Source organism: Colletes latitarsis, chromosome 2, assembly GCF_051014445.1.
Source record: "Colletes latitarsis isolate SP2378_abdomen chromosome 2, iyColLati1, whole genome shotgun sequence".
NCBI classification, from domain to species: domain Eukaryota; kingdom Metazoa; phylum Arthropoda; class Insecta; order Hymenoptera; family Colletidae; genus Colletes; species Colletes latitarsis.
Window position 1 is genome coordinate 27,405,529 of NC_135135.1, and position 22,652 is coordinate 27,428,180.

Below are 22,652 nucleotides of genomic sequence, written 5' to 3' on the forward strand. Positions count from 1 at the left end.
TGGAACAGGTAGACGAATCCTCGTTTTAGGATGAAAAGGGTGGACGAATCGCGGCCGCGCGACCACCGATGGAGGCCGGTCGAGTCTCGGTGCTGCGAGAGGTACGCCGTTGTCAAAATAAACGGCACTATCGCGATTTATCTCGTTTCCCATGATAATAAGAGATAAAACTGCATCCTTACATTAGCTAGTATATCAGCTAAAATGATAATTTCAGTCGTCGGGTCCGCCAGGAACGCGTAGGGCCGTTCCTCTTCTTCCGCGGCCGAGTTTCGTCCCAGAAGCCCAAGACGCGCGACCTCCGCTTCCTGCAGTCCCCAAAGTGTCTCTTCCAGGCTCCCCCCAAGTTCCGTGTCTCGTGTTTCGTCGACCCAGATTGCAAAACCGAGGTATCTCTGAACGTCCTCTTCGGGGCCTCCAAAACTTCGAACTTTGGACTTTGGACTTTGGATTACGGATTTCGTACTGTGGACCTCCTCGCCAGCGATTCTCCAGCTCCAGAGGAACCTGGTACCATCATCGACTGACGATCGTGCCAGCGAAAGAGCTCGATCTTTCGAATCCAGGTGAGAGCAACAAATGTAAATTAATTTCTTCTTCGTCGCGTGGGAATTCCATCCGCCATTTTGCACGCGAGACGATGCTTTTTATCGTTCGACGAGTCTCTAACGTCGACGGTGAACGAGGATGCTTTCTTGGCGCTCCTTTTCGGCTATTGCGTTGATGGTTGCGTCACTGTTGGCCGGGGAATCGCGGACGCGACGAGGCCATTTTCTTTATCAGCAAGAAGTCCTTATCGCGAGTGAAAATCCTCCCGTAGGCTCGCGGAGCACCGGCGTTGCGTGCTCGTCGTCGCGTACGAGCGTTATCGAGGCCGGATCGCGGGGAAAACGGGATTTTTGTGCCGCTCCAAAATGGCCGCCGCTGGCCCGAGACGAGACGGGGATGACGCGTCCGTCTCGTTACGCAACCGTGGCGAAGCTCTTCCTCGAAACCGCCGCGCCGTAATTTTCCGCTCCGACGTTGGGAACACGGAGCCCCCTAACCGTTCTTCTCGTTAGAAAACTCAAAAGCAGATTATATCAGTCGATGTTGCTTATTGATAAACGTCACCGTCCACTACTTATCAAGCGCGCATCATCGACGAGGGAATAGCAACTTACGTCATTGCAATAAAATTGTATTTCTGGACAAATGGGAAATTGTTTCAAGCTTTAATCTACTTAAAGTAGTAGTAGTCTGTAAAGTAGTAGTAGTCTGGGTCGGGTCTATTTTGTATCTTCTTTCGAGAACGAAAGTACGTCTGTTGCTCTGAAATTAAGATTGACACCTTAGCTTTTCGATTCTGTGCGAAAACGCCATAGAAACCACGAGGTTGATACGCTTCCCACACGTTCACTGTCTGGTCTCACAGAGGCCTATCCAAAAGCATTGTACTATGAGCCGTATACAGGTCACAGACAGTGAACGTGTTAATCTACCCTTGTGGTCTATCGTTTTCTCCACATTAACGATATAAACTCTCTAAACGATATTTATTCTGCAACTTCAGGTGTCTTTCTTTTCCCAACGCCAAGTTCCTCTACAATTTCTCAAGACGATTTGAAAAATTATTTTATCATTTTCTGATTACTGAAAGATGATTCTGTAAATCTATCGTTAACGTCGATATAAACTCTCTAAACGATATTTATTCTGCAACTTCAGGTGTCTTTCTTTTCCCAACGCCAAGTTTCTCTACAATTTCTCAAGGCTATTTGGAAAATTATTTTATCATTGATTACTAAAAGATGATTCTGTAAATCTATCGTTAACGTCGAAGAATACGTTTCGAACTCGCTGTTTCGCGTCAGAATCGAAAGTTTGGAATTTCTAGCAAGTCTGCTCGTCTTTCGAGTTCTCTTTTTCGATAATTCACACCGAGAGGCGTATAAAGGAGAGAAAAATTCGTCGACGGAGCTTGTTTGCCGCGTCAACGTTAAAACCGACGCCGGAGGATTCGGTCCCGTTGTAAATTACGGGGTAATTGCGTTGTAAAGAGTCGCGAGGAGACTCGTTCGCGAGTCTCGTTATCACGCTGACTCGCGTAGGATCGGATCGTAAAGAGCTTTAGTCCCGCGCGTTTCGAAGGGAAGGAGGGGAAGATGGCGGACGACGAGGTCGCGTTTGGTCCCCGAAAGCGTGAAACCAACGATCGTCGATTGCGAATTTTTATCCATTGTCTGGAGATTATTATTATTTACGTGTGATTTTACTCTAATAAACGAAATTAATGCAAATTCCATAACGTGATGTTAGAGAATAGAAAATCTGCAAAATAAATTGGGATTGAATTTTAAGAAAACCTCGTATGTTTTCTCGAGTTCCAAATAAAATAATAAGATTAAAAATAATTGGATTTTATTACTAAGAAAAGTAAGATCTTGCAAATTTTCGTCCATTGTTTCTATTTACTCTAATAAACGAAACTAATGCAAATTCTATAATGTGATTCATCGCCACCATTTGCTCCATCAAACAAAAAAAAGACTGAATTTTAAGAAAACCTCGTATGTCTTCTCGAGTTCGAAAACAGTTTTTAATTGGATTTTAATTTTTAAGAAAAGCAAGATCTTGCAAATTTTCGTCCATTGTTTCTATTTACTCTAATAAACGAAACTAATGCAAATTCTATAACGTGATTCATCGACACCATTTGCTCCATCAAACAAAAAAAAGATTGAGTTTTAAGAAAACCTCGTATGTCTTCTCGAGTTGCAAAACAGTTTTTAATTCGATTTACTTCCAAGAAAAGTAAGATCTTGCAAATTTTCGTCCATTGTCTCTATTTACTCTAATAAACGAAACTAATGCAAATTCTATAACGTGATTCATCGCCACCATTTTCTCCATCAAACAAACAAAGGCCTGAATTTTAAGAAAACCTCGTATGTCTTCTCGAGTTCGAAAACAGTTTTTAATTGGATTTTAATTTCCAAGAAAAGCAAGATCTTGCCAATTTTCCTCCATTGTCTCTATTTACTCTAATAAACGAAACTAATGCAAATTCTATAACGTGATTCATCGCCACCATTTTCTCCATCAAACAACAAAAAGACTGAATTTTAAGAAAACCTCGTATGTCTTCTCGAGTTCGAAAACAGTTTTTAATTGGATTTTAATTTCCAAGAAAAGTAAGATCTTGCCAATTTTCCTCCATTGTCTCTATTTACTCTAATAAACGAAACTAATGCAAATTCTATAATGTGATTCATCGCCACCATTTTCTCCATCAAACAAACAAAGGCCTGAATTTTAAGAAAACCTCGTATGTCTTCTCGAGTTCGAAAACAGTTTTTAATTGGATTTTAATTTCCAAGAAAAGCAAGATCTTGCCAATTTTCCTCCATTATCTCTATTTACTCTAATAAACGAAACTAATGCAAATTCTATAACGTGATTCATCGCCACCATTTTCTCCATCAAACAACAAAAAGACTGAATTTTAAGAAAACCTCGTATGTCTTCTCGAGTTCGAAAACAGTTTTTAATTGGATTTTAATTTCCAAGAAAAGCAAGATCTTGCCAATTTTCCTTCATTATCTCTATTTACTCTAATAAACGAAACTAATGCAAATTCTATAACGTGATTCATCGACACCATTTGCTCCATCAAACAACAAAAAGACTGAATTTTAAGAAAACCTCGTATGTCTTCTCGAGTTCGAAAACAGTTTTTAATTGGATTTTAATTTCCAAGAAAAGCAAGATCTTGCCAATTTTCGTCCATTGTCTCCATTTACTCTAATAAACGAAACTAATGCAAATTCTATAACGTGATTCATCGCCACCATTTGCTCCATCAAACAAAAAAAAGACTGAATTTTAAGAAAACCTCGTATGTCTTCTCGAGTTCGAAAACAGTTTTTAATTGGATTTTAATTTTTAAGAAAAGCAAGATCTTGCAAATTTTCCTCCATTGTATCCATTTACTCTAATAAACGAAACTAATGCAAATTCTATAACGTGATTCATCGACACCATTTGCTCCATCAAACAAAAAAAAGACTGAATTTTAAGAAAACCTCGTATGTCTTCCAAATAAGTTTTTAATTGGATTTTAATTTCCAAGAGAAGTAAAATTCCTACAGAGTCGATCGAGAGTCGACGTTGCGCGAGTTGGAGCCGTCTCGAAGCCGGGGATCGATGGATCGATTCGCGGAGGAACCGCCCTGGAGTTCGACCGATCGCGCGACTCGCGAGCCGAATAATTAACGCGCGACAAACAGTATTATCGTCGTTGCCCGATATTATTCCATTATCTTACGGCGACTATGTGCTTAACGATTAATAAAATATCTGCGCTCAGAGGTATCTCGGCTCGATATCGAATAGTTTCGCGCCAGACGTCGTCGAGACCGTCGATTTGCTTCCGACGTTTCAGCGCCGCGACGAGTGTTCGAGAAAGATTCGATAAACGAGTTTCGAGGGGAAGAGTCGAACAACGAGTCGAACGGTGGATGGGAGGAACGTCGAAGATCGAGAGATCGACCACTAGCGGGAATATCTCGCGGAACGATCGAGGATCGTCGATCGTGGAATCGTTTTCGACTTCTGGAGCTTCGAACCGACGGAACAGCGATTATACGCGGAACCACAAGTGTCTCAGGTCAATTCGAACGTAAAACACAAGTGTTTCGTGTTCGAGTGAGCGAGTTACGTCTCTCCAAATACTAGTTGCGCGTTTCGCTCCACGCGTCGCTCAGACTTCGACCTACGCCACATTTTACTAATTCTACGCTAATTCGTGGACAGAATTTTGATAGAATAAAAATTCCTCAGAGTGATTCGTTAATATCGATCGTTGTGTTTCTAACAGCTGACGCTCCTTTCATTTTGAATTATTATTACGTGACATTGGAAGATACAAAATATGCTAAATAAATTGGGGAAAACCTTGTATATCTTCTCGAGTTTCCAACAAATTTTTCCATTGGATTTTATTCCCAAGAAGAGAAGCTATTTAAAATTTAATAATTACGGTTGTTTGTGGATGCAGAGATTTTCTTTTCTCAATGTGTTTAATCTTTCAAACGTTCTCTTATGTTTTAGAAAATTTAGAAATCTTTGTAGTCCCTAGAAACTATGAAATTTCGTCGCTTGACCACGCGTTGAAATCACTGGCGTTCGCTCGAAGAAATGTTTTCGCCAATCTTAACTTGCACCTTTTGCTAATTCGTTGCATTTCGATCTCTATTTTAGAACTTCTTCAAACAGATCGTCCAAAAATAGAACGGAGATATAAGAATTAAAATTTGCTTTCGTAAGCATTGATTGCTCTGTTTATTTGGACGTGTCGTAAATCGAAAGACGCAACTTCGTTGCATTCTTCTTTTTCCTAACCGGAAGAAAAATACTATATCAATTTTTTAAACATCGTCAATTTTCTCTAATTTTTTACTTCGTGAGAATCGTAAAAAAATTTACAGAAATTCTTTTTATCGAGTCTTTGATCTGGTATATTATGTAATAGGAGATTAACACTATCATTGTTTATCTATAATCACTGGCGAACACAAAGTGGGGCTACAGAGACTCGAACCACATAATCATTGACCATAAAACATTAATATTTTTATTTCTATTAGATACTCTCTATAATTAATTTCTATTTCTATTTGTAGCCATTGCATGTACCAGTAATTTTTATTTCTTCCAATTTGTTACTTGTTCGAGCACACAAAATGAGCACAGTTATTTAAAGAATACATGGACCATATTTTCATCCAGATAAAAGTGTCAAACAACGAATAAAAGAGTAAACAGCTCTTGATCTGTCGTTTGCATCGCGAAACGAAATTACTTTCCGCGTTCGACGCATATTTGCATAACTGTTTCACGAAATCTAGCTCTCGCAAGTCAAATTTCGTCACGTAAAATTACCAAAAGCCAAAACGAGAAAGTTAAGAAAACAAAAAACGTCTTTTCGCGAGATAACTCTGTTACTAATCCCATTGTTGCTTGTCTATAATTAATTTTACACCTCCCAGAGGCTTCCAACGAAGCTTCCAACGTCTCTGCAATTTTTATTTGCTCTTACATAAGTCCCAACGAGAGAAAAAATAATTCTCTATTCACTTCGTTTTATTATTAACTAATATATTTACTCGCGTAATAAATACCCAAACGGAATTTATAGAGCTTTCTAAATACAAATTATCGCGATCGAAAACCGTCACGCAGAAGAAAGTCTTAATAAACTCGCGAGTCAGCCAATCGCACGTAAAATCGTCGAGAGATAAAACGGGAAAGGTAAACGAATAATCTCGTCACGAGGCGCTACCAGATTTTAGATTCAATATTGTTGTTTATCTACGATTAACGTTACGTTCGAAGAAAGACCAAGAAACCTGTACATCCGTTCCCTATCACAAAACGAACGAGACCCTAACAATTTCCAATTTTAAATTACAGCCATGCGAAAATCGCCTTCTAACAAATAAATAAGACTGCAATTTCTATTTCTCCGCAATAGAAACCTAATCGACTCTTCTGTATTATCGGTCCGTGCAAATCGCGTGAAAATTTCCAAAGCAAAGATGCACGGTGGCGCGGGAGGGGAGGGAGGAGAAGCAAAGGTGCCCGGGAAAATTGAAGAGAAAATGGAGACTCACCGTAATTGGAGAACGAAGAGGAGCAATTTCGACGGGTGGCTGAGAGTGTCTAATCGTAAGTGCTGCTCCAATCTGTGTCGCGTCGACAGTCGACGACCGACTCCGCGGTGCCGACGCGGTTACGTTTACGATTCGAGAGCGCGGACGCGGCTTGACACAGGTGCGCTGCCAAGGTGCGTCGACGATTCCGTGATGGCTGCCGCCTGGTAGCGTCGCACCGAAGCTTCGATTCGAGCACGCAGAGACCGCGTCAAATATTGACCGACCACGATTAGGCCTACGACGCGTGTGGAGGCTTCGAACCCGTCGATACGACTTTCACCTTTCACGCGGCGCCGGTCGCCATCTTGGTACCGCGAGCTGCGCGCGCATCGTAGCCTCGGAGGGATGGCCACCCTGTCGGCCATCTTCCTCTTTCCACGCTCATTTTTATCCAAATACTTTTTATGTTATGAAACATAATTATTCGTGGCAAAGGGACCACCAAATAATTCATACTAATATTTTTTTAACCAGTTAACTGTGTTTGACGAGTATACTCGTCGTGAAGCGCCAGGATTTTTTGTCACGACGAGTTTTATAAAATAAAGCCATCTTTTTGATGCAATATTTTAACAGCGACACTTACTCTGTGCTTGACGACTATACTTCAACACGGAGCGACACAGTTAACTAGTTAATACTGGATTGACTTTAATTGTTAGGATGCTGGTAACCACTTGGGGCGTGTGTATTTATAGAGGCAGAATATTTGGAATACTGGTTTTGGACTTTAATTATCAGTATGGTTGGTAACAATTTGGAGCAACACTTTATTTATGGAGGCAGTATATGTGGAATATCGATTTGTTTAGGATGGATAATGAATTTACCAAGATGGGAGATGCACTCTTGTGTTTCAAGTATTTTATATTCTTTAAACATTCTTACGTACTCCAGCCACCCTGTACTTCAGTTCTCTCATTCTTCAAACTCCATTTCCTCCTATTATTCACAGTGCTAATTAAGACACTTCGATTATGGTCTACAAACGAGCCAGAAACGAGACTTACGTAATTCTGTCTAGTCAAGATGATGCAAAAACAGACGAATCTACCAGCAATATTAACATTGTATCCCAGTGATATCCAAATGATCGAACATCTACCATTTCTCTGAGGAATTGCATCGAACATCGAGACGAGGATTTTCTAGTTTTTTGTGGACGATGGCGAAGGGACAGCGGGGGAGGCGAGGAGAGGCTACGGTGGATTTATTGCTGGTCCCCCCCGGCGATATTTTTTCCTTGGCAGCGGAGAACCGTCGCCAGCGAAGGGATCGGTTTACTTTTCGCCGCGGCGACCGAGATACACGCATGTGTGGGTGTATATGGAGCGCTCGCGACGCGTTATCGTTGAAAACCGCGGGAGAGGAGGCGAATGCTCGGTTCGAGAACGTCTCGTCATACTTACAGAGCACACACGGGATTCCAACGATAAGACGGTCAGGTGAGACGCGGTAAGATGCGAGGACGACATCCGAGCAACCCGGGGAACCCCAAAACTACGCGTTTCAAATCGTCGATCTAGCAAAGTAGAAGACGAACTGGGAATTTTTATCGAACTTGTATCATCGAAAATAATATTGGAAGCCTTTTTAACTCTTTGTGCATCGAGAATTCATTTTAATATGGCTACTCGAATGCAATTTCGTGACGTGCATTACGATTTATTAATTACTATATACAGGATGTTCGGCCACACCTGGGAAAAATTTTAATGGGGGATTCTAGAGGCCAAAATAAGACGAAAATCAAGAATATCAATTTCTTGATTGAGGCTTCGTTACAAAGTTATTAACGTTTAAAGTTCCGTCAATACTGAATTTTTTTCTCGAAAGTGGGTAGGATTTCGGGGGTAGGTCTATTCACCAAAAATGATTGTAATTGGTCCCTACAATCAAAAATAATTTTTTTAGAACGATTTGAAATTTTCTAATTTTGGCGAAAAATTTCAAAATTTCTCGAATTTTTTTCTAGAAAGTGGGTAGGATTTCGAGGGTATGTCCAATAACCAAAAATGATTGTAATTGACCCCTACAGCCGAAAATAATTTTTCTAGAACAATTCGAAATTTTTGAATTTAATTGTTAATAACTTTTTAACGAAGCCTCCATCAACAAATTGGTATTCTTGATTTTCGTCTTATTTTGGACTCTAGAACCATTGAAATTGGGTATTCAATGTATTTATAGATTTCGTCTATGTTTCCCTATTGTCGATCACAAACTCTTATTAATTTTATGTTCTAGCACGATCTTCGTAAATAAACTTTCTAAAGAGTGCCTAGCATAACCGATTGTGCCAAACTGTTTATATACAACGCTCGATAACACTATCTCTCGACCTTGTTGACTATTCCTTTCTACGAATCACTCTGGTTCATCTCATCGAGCACCTGATAATTCCTTAATTTATTACACGTTGGGAGAAATAATAAACAAATACTCGATCCACTATCGAATCCGGAAGACGATGAAAAATGTATAAAAATATATTTTCGAAAGATATCGAGAACCGATTTTTATTTATTTATTTCCACTCCCAATGCCCTTAAAAACACCACCCACGCATCTAAAGTCGATGGAGGTTCTTTTATTTGCAGGTGAGATACGTAACTTTTTGTGAAATAAGATTCTCGATGGGAAAAAATTGAAGAAAATCAGACCACGGCGGCGAGCATGCTACGCCAATGTGCTCGTCCCAACCTTTAACCGAGATTAGCCGAGATACCGCGTTATCGCCGAAAATACACAGGAACGAAAAGTTTTCCAGCGTTCACCGACTCCTCCTCGCCAGCTGGTCTGCGACCCGTTTCGTTTCCGTTCCCTGGCCTCGTGATCGCGTTCCCCCTGAAAACGTGACCCGGAGAAGGTCGCTGGTCCACGAAATTCCAATTTAAATATCCCTTTTTATTTAAAAATAACCGATTCGATACAACACACTTCGAAAATACGCGCGTTACTGGGCGTTGCGCGCGCAACCATCGCGTCCATCGATCGCTAACCTAAAATTACTCTCGATCTTGGCGCGCTCGGACGCAGCAACCGGATCGACAACGATCAGAAAAGATTACTATCCTTTTCCAAATATTTCCGACTTAAAAACCTAGATACGCTTAACGTTTACGGTTTAATATTTAGCACACTATTGTCTATGTACAAGGAACGACGAACGCGTCGTTTCGACCGTGTTTTCGTCCATCCAGCGCCATGGTTTCTTCCTTCGACCCTCAATTTATTACTGCAACGAGTAAAAACGGTAAAAAGCATCGTTCTGCACGGTGGATAAAATGGTGGTTGATTGAACTCTCGCGTGGAGGATTCTCGATGTCCACCATCTTGCATTCGCTCGAGAGTTTCACTCTATGACAAATGGAGAACCATTCGAGCAGAGATGGGGCAGAATTTATTCGAATAAAATGCTCATCGATTTTAAAAAAAATAAAATTTGTTCCAAAAATAAACAATAGAATTGCTCATCTCTGCTCGCGAGGGCCATCTCAAACGAGAAGATGGTCGATCACGAAACAAAATGCTTTCTGAAGTTCCAAGCCATTTTGTTTCGTTGGCTCTCGCGTTTTACTGATAGTTGGCTAACATTCTTCATGCATCCGTCGGGCAGATTTTATCCGCGAACAGCAAACGAAAATTTTAGAATCATTCGTGGACGTCGTTTGGAAAAAGAACTAATTTACATTTAGCGTACGAACGAGTGTAAAATTTTTATTGGTTGTGTGTGTCGTGAATAAAATTTACCTGTTCGAAGGGCGAGGGTCTGGGGCTGCTATCGGAGATGGGTAAAATTCTTATCTAGATAAAACGGTCGATCAGCGAACAAACAAGTTCGTTTCTCGTGGAATTGAAAATTAAAAAATATATCGTAGCGATGTTTTGCCCAAACTCGGGGCATCTGCATAATAATAACGCAAAAATATTGCAAGGTTCGAAGGTCAATCGAAAAGCTACATTTTCATTCGCAGATTGACGTTTCGCGTTAAAAAGATATTTAGTCGCTATTTTCAAAATGGAGGAGTCACGCAAGTGATAAAAAAAAGTATCTCCAAAGCAGCCCCCGTCAACTCAGAAAAATTCTCAAAATTTATGTCACCAAAACTTCCCATCGCGTTTCCACGAAAAACAAGGACGAAACGAGCGATGCCCGACGTTCTTTCTCCTCCCACGCGCTCCTTTCTCTCAACGTCCACACTGTTTCCGGTCCGTCGTCCATCCAAACAGTTTCTAATCGATCCAGTTTCTACCGTTCCAGGCGCACAGACTTTGGACGACGAAAGCAACCGGAATAAAGGAAGAAAGACTACGGACTCCGGACTCCGGATTCTGGATTCGGGACGCCATTGTTATTTACAAAGTCAGAGTTCCGCCAGTAGTTCGACAATAAATCTCTCGCACGAGTTGTCCAGCGTTCTGTTTACCCTCCACTGTCCCCTATCCGCGGTTTATTCTTTGGTTCGTGAGTCTACGGGTCCCCAGGACCCCTCGACGACGACGTCTGTGCTCCGTTTCCGTCCAGGATTCGAGGCAAGAGAGCCTCTTTCTCGAGGTCATTGTCGCTGGTCCTCGAACTATCGTAACGACGGAAAACTACGCAGCGAACAAGAAAAAAAAACCGGAAAAAAAGATTCGTAAAGTTTACCGTCGTCGATACGCGAGGGGCAGCTGCGAGGCGGGAGTACGCCTTTGGTCTTTCATCTTGTCATCGTCATCTCCTGTTAAGATCCCCCGCGATTTAAGAGGATATCGAGACTACGGTGGGTCTGTCCAGGTGACCGTTGTCGAGAATGATCTTCGGGGCGCCTGTGCTCGGCGAGGAATTGCCCAGGGTGACGATGTGGGGCGCGGCCAGCTGATGATGGTCCGGTGAGTGGCTCGCGGAGATCATCACCGGTGATCGATTCGCGCAGGGCGGCGACGGGCACTCGACTTTCGGCGAATGCGTCTCGAGGAGCTGCTGATGCTGATGCTGGTGGTGCTGCTGTTGCTGTTGCTGTTGCTGCTGCTGCTGGGAGGCGATCGACTCGTAGTAGATCCCAGGGTTCGTCGACTGGTACGAGACTATCCGATTCGAGGGCTGAAACGAGCCGTACAGAGCGTTGCTGTAGGTCATTTTGGCTACCCCGGCGTGGCTCATCCTCAGGTCCCCGTAGGTATCTGTTGGATCAAATAGAGGCGTGTTACGGTCGTCGAGAATTAGGTTCGAACCATTGGATCAGCTGATAAACATGGATGAAAGCTCCTTAATAGAGAGATACAGTACTGCACCAATCAATGTGAACACGGAAAAGTAGTTTATTTGTTGTGGAAGAGGTTTCCAGGGGGAAAAATACAAAATGGCGGGGTGAGGTTTTAATGATATGTCTTTTGATAGTTTTTTAATGACGGAATAGATAAAAATTCTGAATAGACGATCATTTTTATGATAATCTGATCGCTTTGAGTAATGTAATGCTAGCGTGGATCAAAAATGACCTAGTAGGGATCGACATCCCAAGGATTATGTTTAAAAGACGACGGAATAAATAATTTTGACAATGATTTGATCGCTATGGATAATAACTTTGCACGTTTCAGCGACCCAACGGTTCAGTTTTGGAGCATCGAGCGCAGAAACTCGGGGGAACCGTACGTACCTGGTTCCAATTTCAAGCTGATGTTGTTGTTGTTGGTATTGCTGTTATTATTGTTGTTGCTATTCGTACAAGCAGAACCGTTCCCAGAGATCGACGTGTCGGTAGTCTTCATGCCGCCCTTAGGCTTCCTCTTTCTCGTCTGAATGCTGTCCTTCTTCATGGTGGGCGGCCTAACCACGCCGTGCAATTTATAATAAAGACCGCAGGCGTTGCAAACCGGCTCGCCCATGGCGTTGCGACGCCACAACGACGTCATCGTCGTCTGACAATTACTGCACGAGGTGCCGACTCTCCTCGACGCCGACTGTGGAAACACGAAACCCTTTTTAAAGTACACGTTTGCACGCTCGTACTTCGACGGTCGAGAGAAATAAAAAAAGGGTACAGCGAGAATAATTTAGGAAAAGGGCCTTGGGAAACGGAAATTGGGCAATACTTATTTGGATACAAATCTCGAAAGATGGACCAAAGATAAATTTATCCCACACACGTTAAACAGAATTAAAATTTTCAATAAAAATTTAGTTAAAATAAATATGCAGAGTGTTCGGCCACCCATGGGAAAAATTTTAATGGGGGATTCTAGAGGCCAAAATAAGACGAAAATCAAGAATACCAATTTGTTGATTGAGGCTTCGTTAAAAAGTTATTAACGTTTAAAGTTCCGCTCGTACTGAATTTTTTTCTCGAATATGCGCAGGATTTCGAGGGTAGGTCTATTCACCAAAAATGATTGTAATTGACCCCCGCAACGGAAAATAATTTTTCCAAAACGATTTGAAATTTTTTTTTTCCGTCGAAAAATTTCACACCTTCTCGAATTTTTTTCTAGAAAATGGGTAGGATTTCGGGGGTATGTCTAATGACCAAAATTGATTGTAATTGACCCCCGCAACGGAAAATAATTTTTCCAAAACGATTTGAAATTTTTTTTTTCCGTCGAAAAATTTCACACCTTCTCGAATTTTTTTCTAGAAAATGGGTAGGATTTCGGGGGTATGTCTAATGACCAAAATTGATTGTAATTGACCCCCGCAACCGAATATAATTTTTCCAAAACGATTTGAAATCTTCTAATTTTGGCGAAAAATTTCACAACTTCACGAATTTTTTTCTTGAAAATGCGTAGGATTTCACGGGTATGTGTAATGACAAAAAATGATTGTAATTGACCCCTGCAACCGAAAATAATTTTTCCAGAACGATTTGAAATTTTTGAATTTAATTGTTAATAACTTTTTAACGAAGCCTCCATCAACAAATTCTTGATTTTCGTCTTATTTTGGCCTCTAGAACCCCTCATTAGAATTTTTCCCAGGGGTGTATATAACACCCTGTATATTGATCGAATAAAATTTCAAATAACATTTAAAAGAATTGAAATTGTTGTGAACTTTGAATAGTTTTTAAATTGCAAATATTTCTTTGAAAAATGGATCCTGATCGTCGCTCGAGATCATCTCTGGATAGTTTTGTTCGTAGTAGGATAAAGAAACAGAAGGAAAACGAGGAAAAAGAAGATCTTACGTCTACATTAACCTAGAATTAGACTGCAAAAAATTAGACTCGACGGGCACCATTTATTTTAAAAAAAAACATGATAATTTTGTATGTTTGCAATTATATACGTGGTATTTTATACAATCTTATCAATAAGAAATATTAGTATTCACAGTGGTACGAAATATTGTAAATATTTCTTTCCAAAGGCGAACTTGAAATTCAATTTAAACAACTGCATAGATTACATCATATTTTGTAGCATTATAAACCTATTTATTTTAAAATGGTGCCTTCCAAAAAGTTTGGAAACCACTGATATAGCTGGTCCCCCTCGAGTCTCATCTTCTCACCGTAAAAATAGCGTTTCGTACAGAGACGGGCAAAATTATTACTCGTTATTACCCTAAAAAAAAAATTTGAAGAACGAAAGTGAAAATTTCAATTACCTTTCGCAGTGAATAAAAATTTTAAATAAATTACCGATTGATCGAATAAAAGTTTGCCCACCTCTGGTTCTACACGCTCGAAACACGAAACTGATTCGTCGATTGAAAGTTTCCGGCCGCGACTCGGTCCACGGGTCCCAGAGACAGGCAAAATTCTAATCTGCATGAAAAATTACCAACAACGTGTAAAAAAGAGACGTTGGACAACGTTGCTCTTATATGGAAACTAAACTTCGATCATATAACGAATAGAAACAAAATATCCGTTCGATCGAAGCGCGCAAACTGTCGATCTTATGTAAACTTTGCCCAATCTCTGGTCCAGCCCACGCTTATGGATTTCGTAAAGGAGATCGCGATCGTACCATGGGTATAGTGGCACCTCGAAGCAACGAGAAATTTTCTACCAGAAGTTTTGCCGCTACGGAACGAGTCAACGGGCGCGAAACAAACGTCGTTCGCTGTCTTCGAGTATTTCCAGGGACATGATATATACACATGGAGGAACGAGCAGGGAAAAAGAAGATGAAAAGAGATTCCGTCGATGATTGCAAACGGATATCGAGAGTGTACGATCGGAACCAGTAAGAGAGAGAGTGAGAGTAAGAGAGTAAAGAGAGGTGGTTGGAAAGACAGTGTGACAGAGACAGAGAGAAGAGAGAGAGAGAGAGTTGGGGGGATAAACACCTACCAAACGGCGGCTCGATTTCTCCTCGAAGGCGCGACGGGTGCCACTATACCCACAGAAGCCTTTGTAGAAATCGCCCTGGTCCGCCACTGAAACAGAGACAGGATGCCAAACGTTAGGGGTGCTTGTCTTTCTAAGCGCGTGGAATGTTCTCGAGACGCGCGACAGTCGCGAGAAAGAAATGGAAAAATACGACGGAAACGCCTCGACAAAGGCACGATCGACGGGCGAATTTCCACAGAGGCTCCTGTTTGCTATACGTACGCGTGTCGTCGGTCCCCTCAATCGGATCATTTTACCTCCTTTGTCGCCACTTTTGCCTTTGAAGCCGCCGAGGATCGCGGGCAGCGACGAGGAATCGTCGTTGGGCAAATTTTCAGTCGATCGAGAGTCGTAGTAAATTCGAATTTAAGAAATTCATGAAACTCACGAGACAATGACGCGAAGCTTAACAATTGCAAGAATAATCGTGGAAAAGGAATAAACGCGATCGATCTCGACTGAAAATTGCTGGATCGACGCCCAACTCGGCGAGGATTGGTCCTCGTCGCGCGCGAGTGCTCCCGTTCTTACCAGTCGACGTGGCTGCTTGACCAAGGGTCGGTTCATTCCGTTCATCTTGTGGTAGAGACCGCATGCGTTGCACAGGTAATGGCCGGTACCGTCCCGTCGCCACAACGGGGTGGAAATTGCGCCGCAGTTCACGCACTCGCGGCCCTCCGTAAAGTATTCCGCCTCGATGTTGTGCACTGCGCGTTTCGTACATGTTCAAACAGGTGTCTGCGTCCGCTGTCTTTCGCGGCCGAGGGAATAAAAACACGCGGCTTTGTCTGCTTCGAACGTTCAACGCCGCAAAGGAGGAGTTTACTCGTGTCTCGGGGCCCCCGAGGGCGTCATTTGCCAATCTTTCGGAATTTTTGGGGGGAAAAGTACTAGACCTATCGAAACGAAACTGGGTGATTCGATTAACATACTGACGAAGATACTGTACGATTTTTTACATGCAATTTACTGCAGTAGCAAGCGAGTACGCGGGGGTGTTCTGATATATGCAACAAATCGGAGCCAGGGACTCGTGTGTACTCTCGAATTTTTTGGGGGAAAAGTACGAGAGGTATCGAAACGAAACTTGGTGTGCTAGTTAACATACTTACGAAGATACTGTACGATTTTTTGCGTGCAATTCACTGCACTAGCAAGCGAGTACGCGGGGGTGTTCTGATATATGCGAAAAGTCGGAACTAGGGACTCGCGTGTACTCTCGAATTTTTTGGGGGAAAAGTACGAGAGGTATCGAAACGAAACTTGGTGTGCTAGTTAATATACTTACGAAGATACTGTACGATTTTTTGCGTGCAATTCACTGCAATAGCAAGCGAGTACGCGGGGGTTTTCTGATACATGTGAAAGGTCGGAACCAGGGACTCGCGTGTACTCTCGAATTTTTGGGGGGAAAAAGTACTGGACCTATCGATACGAAACTGGGTGATTCGATTAACATACTTACGAAGATACTGTACGATTTTTTGTGTGCAATTCACTGCACTAACAAACGAGTACGCGAGGGTGTTTTGATATATGCGACAAATCGGAATCAGGGACTCGCGTGTACTCTCGAATTTTTTGGGTGTAAAGTACTGGAACTATCGATACGAAACTGGGTGATTCGATTAACATACTTACGAAGATACTGTACGATTTTTTGTGTGCAATTCACTGCACTAGCAAGCGAGTACGCGAGGGTGTTCTGATATATGCAACAAATCGGAGCCAGGGACTCGCGTGTACTCTCGAATTTTTTGGGTGTAAAGTACTGGAACTATCGAAACGAAACTAAGTGATTCGATTAACATACTTACGAAGATACTGTACGATTTTTTACATACAATTCAGTGCACTAGCAAGCGAGTACGCGGGGGTGTTCTGATACATACGAAAAAACGGAACCAGGGACTCGCGTGTACTCTCGAATTTTTTGGGGGAAAAGTACGAGAGGTATCGAAACGAAACTTGGTGTGCTAGTTAACATACTTACGAAGATACTGTACGATTTTTTTTCGTGCAATTTACTGCAGTAGCAAGCAAGTACGCGGGGGTGTTCTGATACATACGAAAAAACGGAACCAGGGACTCGCGTATACTCTCGAATTTTTTGGGGGAAAAGTACGAGAGGTATCGAAACGAAACTTGGTGTGCTAGTTAACGTACTTACGGAAATGCTACGTAAATTTTTTCGTCTAATTCACTTTAATATTAAATGAGGATATCGATAATATAATTGTAGTAGAAATAATTTCCTTTCGTAAATGTTGAAAAATAAATTAAAATCGTATGATAGATGGTTAAGGTTGAAAGTAGCATGGGAAATATTGATTAAATTTGTGAGTTTATGAAATAGTTGAGTATATTATCGAAAAAGTGTAGTATTAATTTTACTAATACGAAGACTCCAGCGATTGGAATGGTGCTAACGCCTTGAGCGAAGCTATTTTGTCTCGAAAACATTTGACGTGCGTGGATAGTTGGGTAGAGGGGGCGGAGGAAGGGAGAGGAGGGGTTAAGAAATAGAGTAAGGTGATTAAAGTTATCAAATTTTCCATGCTTTTTCAACGCCTCGAAGTTAATTAGTTTGCATTCTAGGGCTCACAAACGCCACGTGCCATCGAAACAAATATTTTTATCGTCGATGACACGGTTCAGAACCATAATTACTAGGTTTAGAAAATCCAATTCGACTGCACCTCGATAAACGTATATTTACAATCATCTAAGTACCAATTTTCTTATACGACTATCGGTTGCAAAATAATTTGTCAAGCATGTAATTACTGTAAATCGAAGCAGCAGGAAAGTACCGCGAAACGAAATGCGCGTGTACGTCGAGGAGGAAGGATGCAGGAAACGTAACAACACGCGACAGAGGATGTAGAGGGACACGGTGTTATCAGAATTTCCGGCGTGTGGCGATAATAATAACTAACAACCGCTGCTGGACGCCAGGAAAATTGCTTCTGTGCGTATCGTATGGTCCTCGAAAGAGATCGAGGAAACAACAGAATTCACAGAAAAAAAATAAAAAAGATTACGATAAATCGAAAGATCGACAACAATCGAAAAATTGTGGGAAAGATAAAAATATTGCAAAATTACATGTTTATGGGTTATTGCAAGAGAAAATAATATTTCTGTTGATGGTACCATAGGCCTGTTTAAATATGGAATCTTTCTCTCGAACAAATTTTTCGACAAAAAAAAAAAAAATTTCAAATCGTTTCGAAAAAATTATTTTCAGTTGAGAGGGTCAATTACAATCATTTTTGGTCGATACACCTACCCTCGAAATCCTACGCACTTTCGAGAAAAAAAATATAAATGTGAACCCATATATGGTTCCTCGAAATCTCATGTTTATGTTTAAAAAATCATAACTTCTGAACGGATTGGAGGATTTTAAAGTTTCAAAATGCAAACAACGCGTATTTTAGTGTAGAATATGTAGAAATTCTAACAATATCGAAAAAGTTGTTCCTCAACCCTGTAAAGTGAAAAAACCCCCATAAAAGTGGTCCAATTTTCAAACGACCATAACTCCTATAATAGTGAATGTATTTCAATGAAATTTATTTCTGAAGTGGAGCTCATGGATCCCTACAAAAAACTATTAGACAAAATTCCCGTACAGCGTCAAACAGATTTATTAAAAATCAAAAACGAATTCTTATGAAAAATCGACAGGGGGTAGGTGCCTAAATTTTTCGACGAAAAAAAAAAATTCCAAATCGTTCTGGAAAAATTACTATCGTTTACAAGGGTCAATTATAATCATTTTTGGTCGATACACATACCCTCGAAATCCTACGCATTTTCGAGAAAAAAAATATAAATGTGAACCCATATATGGTTCCTCGAAATCTCATGTTTATGTTTAAAAAATCATAACTTCCGAACGGATTGGAGGATTTTAAAGTTTAAAAATGCAAACAACGCGTATTTTAGTGTAGAATATGTAGAAATTCTAACAATATCGAAAAAGTTGTTCCTCAACCCTGTAAAGTGAAAAAACCCCCATAAAAGTGGTCCAATTTTCAAACGACCATAACTCCTATAATAGTGAATGTATTTCAATGAAATTTATTTCTGAAGTGGAGCTCATGGATCCCTACAAAAAACTATTAGACAAAATTCCCGTACAGCGTCAAACAGATTTATTAAAAATCAAAAACGAATTCTTATGAAAAATCGACAGGGGGTAGGTGCCTAAATTTTTCGACGAAAAAAAAAAATTCCAAATCGTTCTGGAAAAATTACTATCGTTTACAAGGGTCAATTATAATCATTTTTGGTCGATACACCTACCCTCGAAATGCTACGCACTTTCGAGAAAAAAAATATAAATGTGAACCCATATATGGTTCCTCGAAATCTCATGTTTATGTTTAAAAAATCATAACTTCCGAACGGATTGGAGGATTTTAAAGTTTCAAGAAGCAAACAATGCACATGTTAGTGAAGAATATTTAGAAATTTTAACAATGTTGTTCCTTAACCCTATAAAGTACTCTGTGTGAAAAAGTGTGGGGGATCCGACGTTGATAATTGATTAGTTTAGATGTTATGGATTAATTGCTCCGAATTCCCATGTAAGCCACACACTGTGCCGATGAGAATCGCGCATACGTCTCTAGTTACTTCACCAGAGACGAGTCGTAACAGAGAGGACGAAGAGGTCAGCGTACGGCAGCCGCGCATCCGGCAGAAACGAGACTGGGAAGCAATCGGATATCGCATATAGGTAAGCAACGAGGCGCTGACGTCGGCGACGGTCTTGCGAACGCTGTCCGTTCAGCAACGGACGCTCGTGGCTCGTGTTGCGTTCCCGTGCCGCTTTCAGACGCCACCCTTGACCCATTCACGTACGCGAAACGATCAAACGCGACGTCCAACGCAAACTTTGCGCGCCACGAACGCGGGAGGAACCCATTGAAAATTAGAAACAAAATTAAAATTGAATTTTTTAACAAATTTTTAACCCCTAAACGTTCATGCCCGAGTCTAACTGCTTTAATAAACGATATTTGTTTGATCTAACGGTTTAAGGGATGATAATATTTGTTTTCCTTCAAATTATACCTTAGATACAACATTGTAATTAACAAAAATCGCATTTTTAGAAATAAATCTAATAAAGAAAACTGATCATTCTTGGTTAACCCGAAAAATATGGGCGTTAAGGGGTCAATCGCGTCAAATGCATTCTGTTCCTAGCAATCAGACGAGAAATTTCTATTTACATCCGTCGGATGACCAGCATCCTGTTTACTATCATTATTGGCCATCGATAAGTCGCTGAGCCAGTTACAAAAGACATTACTCAGTGCACTTTCCAGTGCAAAGGTCGCTTCGACGCTAACAATAAGTCAGACCTCCAAGTCATTAGGCTACTTGAGTCACTCTCTCCTAAACTGTACCCTTTGTGACAGACGTGCACGACATGACGTCATTTTTCTTTCGGTTGATGTGCAAGGAAGACATAGTTAACCCAGAATGAACAAAATTTTTAAAACCACAATTATTAACCAGTTAACTGTGTTGCTCGAAAATCGATCGATGACGAGTATAGTCGTCAAGCACAGAGTAAGTGTCGCTGTTAAAATATTGCATCAAAAAGATGGGTTTATCAAAAAATCCTGGCACTTCTCCATGACGAGTATACTCGTCAAACTCAGTTGACTGGTTAAACGAGGGAACGCTTTGGTCTGGGTTAGGTTAGATAGGTTTATTTTATAAAACTCGTCGTGACAAAAAATCCTGGCGCTTCTCCATGACGAGTATACTCGTCAAACTCAGTTGACTGGTTAAACGAGGGAACGCTTTGGTCTGGGTTAGGTTAGATAGGTTTATTTTATAAAACTCGTCGTGACAAAAAATCCTGGCGCTTCTCCATGACGAGTATACTCGTCAAAGACAGTTAACTGGTTAATTAATTCCAAAATAATCGTGGAACACACAACACAGTCTGTCGAAATCGTTGCATCCATTCTATCGGAATTAAAGCTTCGCGATTGGCTAGTGAATTTTGGCGGGAGAGATAAAACATGAAATCTGAGAATGTTCGAGTCGAATTGTTCGAATGTCGGAGCAACGTAACGAAAACAGTCGGTTCTTCGTAACCGAATATTCAACGGCGTCGTGGGCTCCGAGGAAAATGACGAAGCGACAAGGAATGAGAATAGGAGAGTCGAATTACGTCGGGAGACGAGAGGAGAGAGTCGAAGGAGGACACGAGGGGACACTGGATAAGGAGAGGAACGCAGACACAAAAGCGCCCGAAGAGCGAGGGCGGAAGGGGGAGACTCTGAGATAAGAGGCGGAGGGGAGGAGGACGAAGAGGTCAGAGGACAACTCGATGAGAGTAGAGCTTGGCAGCAATCGGATATAACGCAGGGAAAGGTGCTGACGGGTAAACCGACCTCGCAGGTAACCGTACTTTGCAACCCAAGAAACTCTCCACTGATGCTCGCAGATTTTCATGATACTTTGCAGGCTCGTAGAATCGTACTCGCGGTAACCGTAACTGGAGTTATGGCCGTGAATGATGAGTCAGGTAGGAGAAGAGGAGTATGAAATTTGGCAAAATTGCTCGGCAATTCTGGTAATAAATCGTTAGATTCGAGAGAGACTGACGATGAACGTAAGAGGCTGGGGACATTTTGGGAATATTTGATAACTTTTATTATTTTTCGAAGCTTCGGATTGCTTCAACTGTGTATCTACTAATGTGAACAGATACCACTTTAAATACCTTTTCGGTTCCTCGAAATTTCATGTTTATGTTTAAAAAATCGTAACTTCCGAACGGATTCGAGGATTTTAAAGTTTCAAAATGCAAACAATGCATATTTTAGTGGAGAATATTTAGAAATCCAATTTTCAAACGACCATAACTCCTATAATAGTGACTATATTTCAATGAAATTTATTTCTGTAGTGGAGCTCATGGATACCTACAAAAAAGTATTAGACAAAATTCCCGTACAGCGTCAAACAGATTTATGAAAAATCAAAAACGAATTCTTATGAAAAATCGACAGGGGGTAGGTGCCTAAATTTTTCGACGAAAAAAAAAATTCCAAATCGTTCTGGAAAAATTACTATCGTTTACAAGGATCAATTATAATCATTTTTGGTCGATACACATACCCTCGAAATCCTATGCATTCTCGAGAAAAAAAATATAATGTGAAATCATATATGGTTCCTCGAAATTTCATGTTTATGTTTAAAAAATCATAACTTCTGAACGGATTGGAGGATTTTAAAGTTTAAAAATGCAAACAACGCGTATTTTAGTGTAGAATATGTAGAAATTCTAACAATATCGAAAAAGTTGTTCCTCAACCCTGTAAAGTGAAAAAACCCCCATAAAAATGGTTCAATTTTCAAGCGACCATAACTCCTATAATAGTGAATGTATTTCAATGAAATTTATTTCTGAAGTAGAGCTCATGGATCCCTACAAAAAAGTATTAGACAAAATTCCCGTACAGCTTCAAACAGATTTATTAAAAATCAAAAACGAATTCTTATGAAAAATCGACAGGGGGTAGGTGCCTAAATTTTTCGACGAAAAAAAAAAAATTCCAAATCGTTCTGGAAAAATTACTATCGTTTACAA

At 40.8% G+C, this 22,652-nt stretch overlaps 1 protein-coding gene across 3 annotated transcripts in view; it reads right to left on the reverse strand.

Annotated features, from left to right (window-relative positions):
- Positions 1–9,395: 9,395 nt before the first annotated feature.
- Positions 9,396–22,652, reverse strand: part of LOC143347264 (uncharacterized) — a 76,525-nt gene continuing 63,268 nt past the window's right edge. The window contains exons 6-8 of one of the 3 annotated variants that reach the window (XM_076776322.1): positions 15,551–15,726; positions 12,341–12,644; positions 9,396–11,861 (exon numbers count right to left, since the gene is read on the reverse strand). In XM_076776322.1, the coding sequence (XP_076632437.1) occupies positions 11,440–11,861; positions 12,341–12,644; positions 15,551–15,726 (902 nt within the window). In that variant the 3' untranslated portion in view covers positions 9,396–11,439. Of the gene's footprint in view, positions 11,862–12,340; positions 12,645–14,980; positions 15,067–15,550; positions 15,727–22,652 lie in introns of those variants that run through there. The other 2 variants (XM_076776331.1, XM_076776333.1) reach the window with 2 other exon arrangements.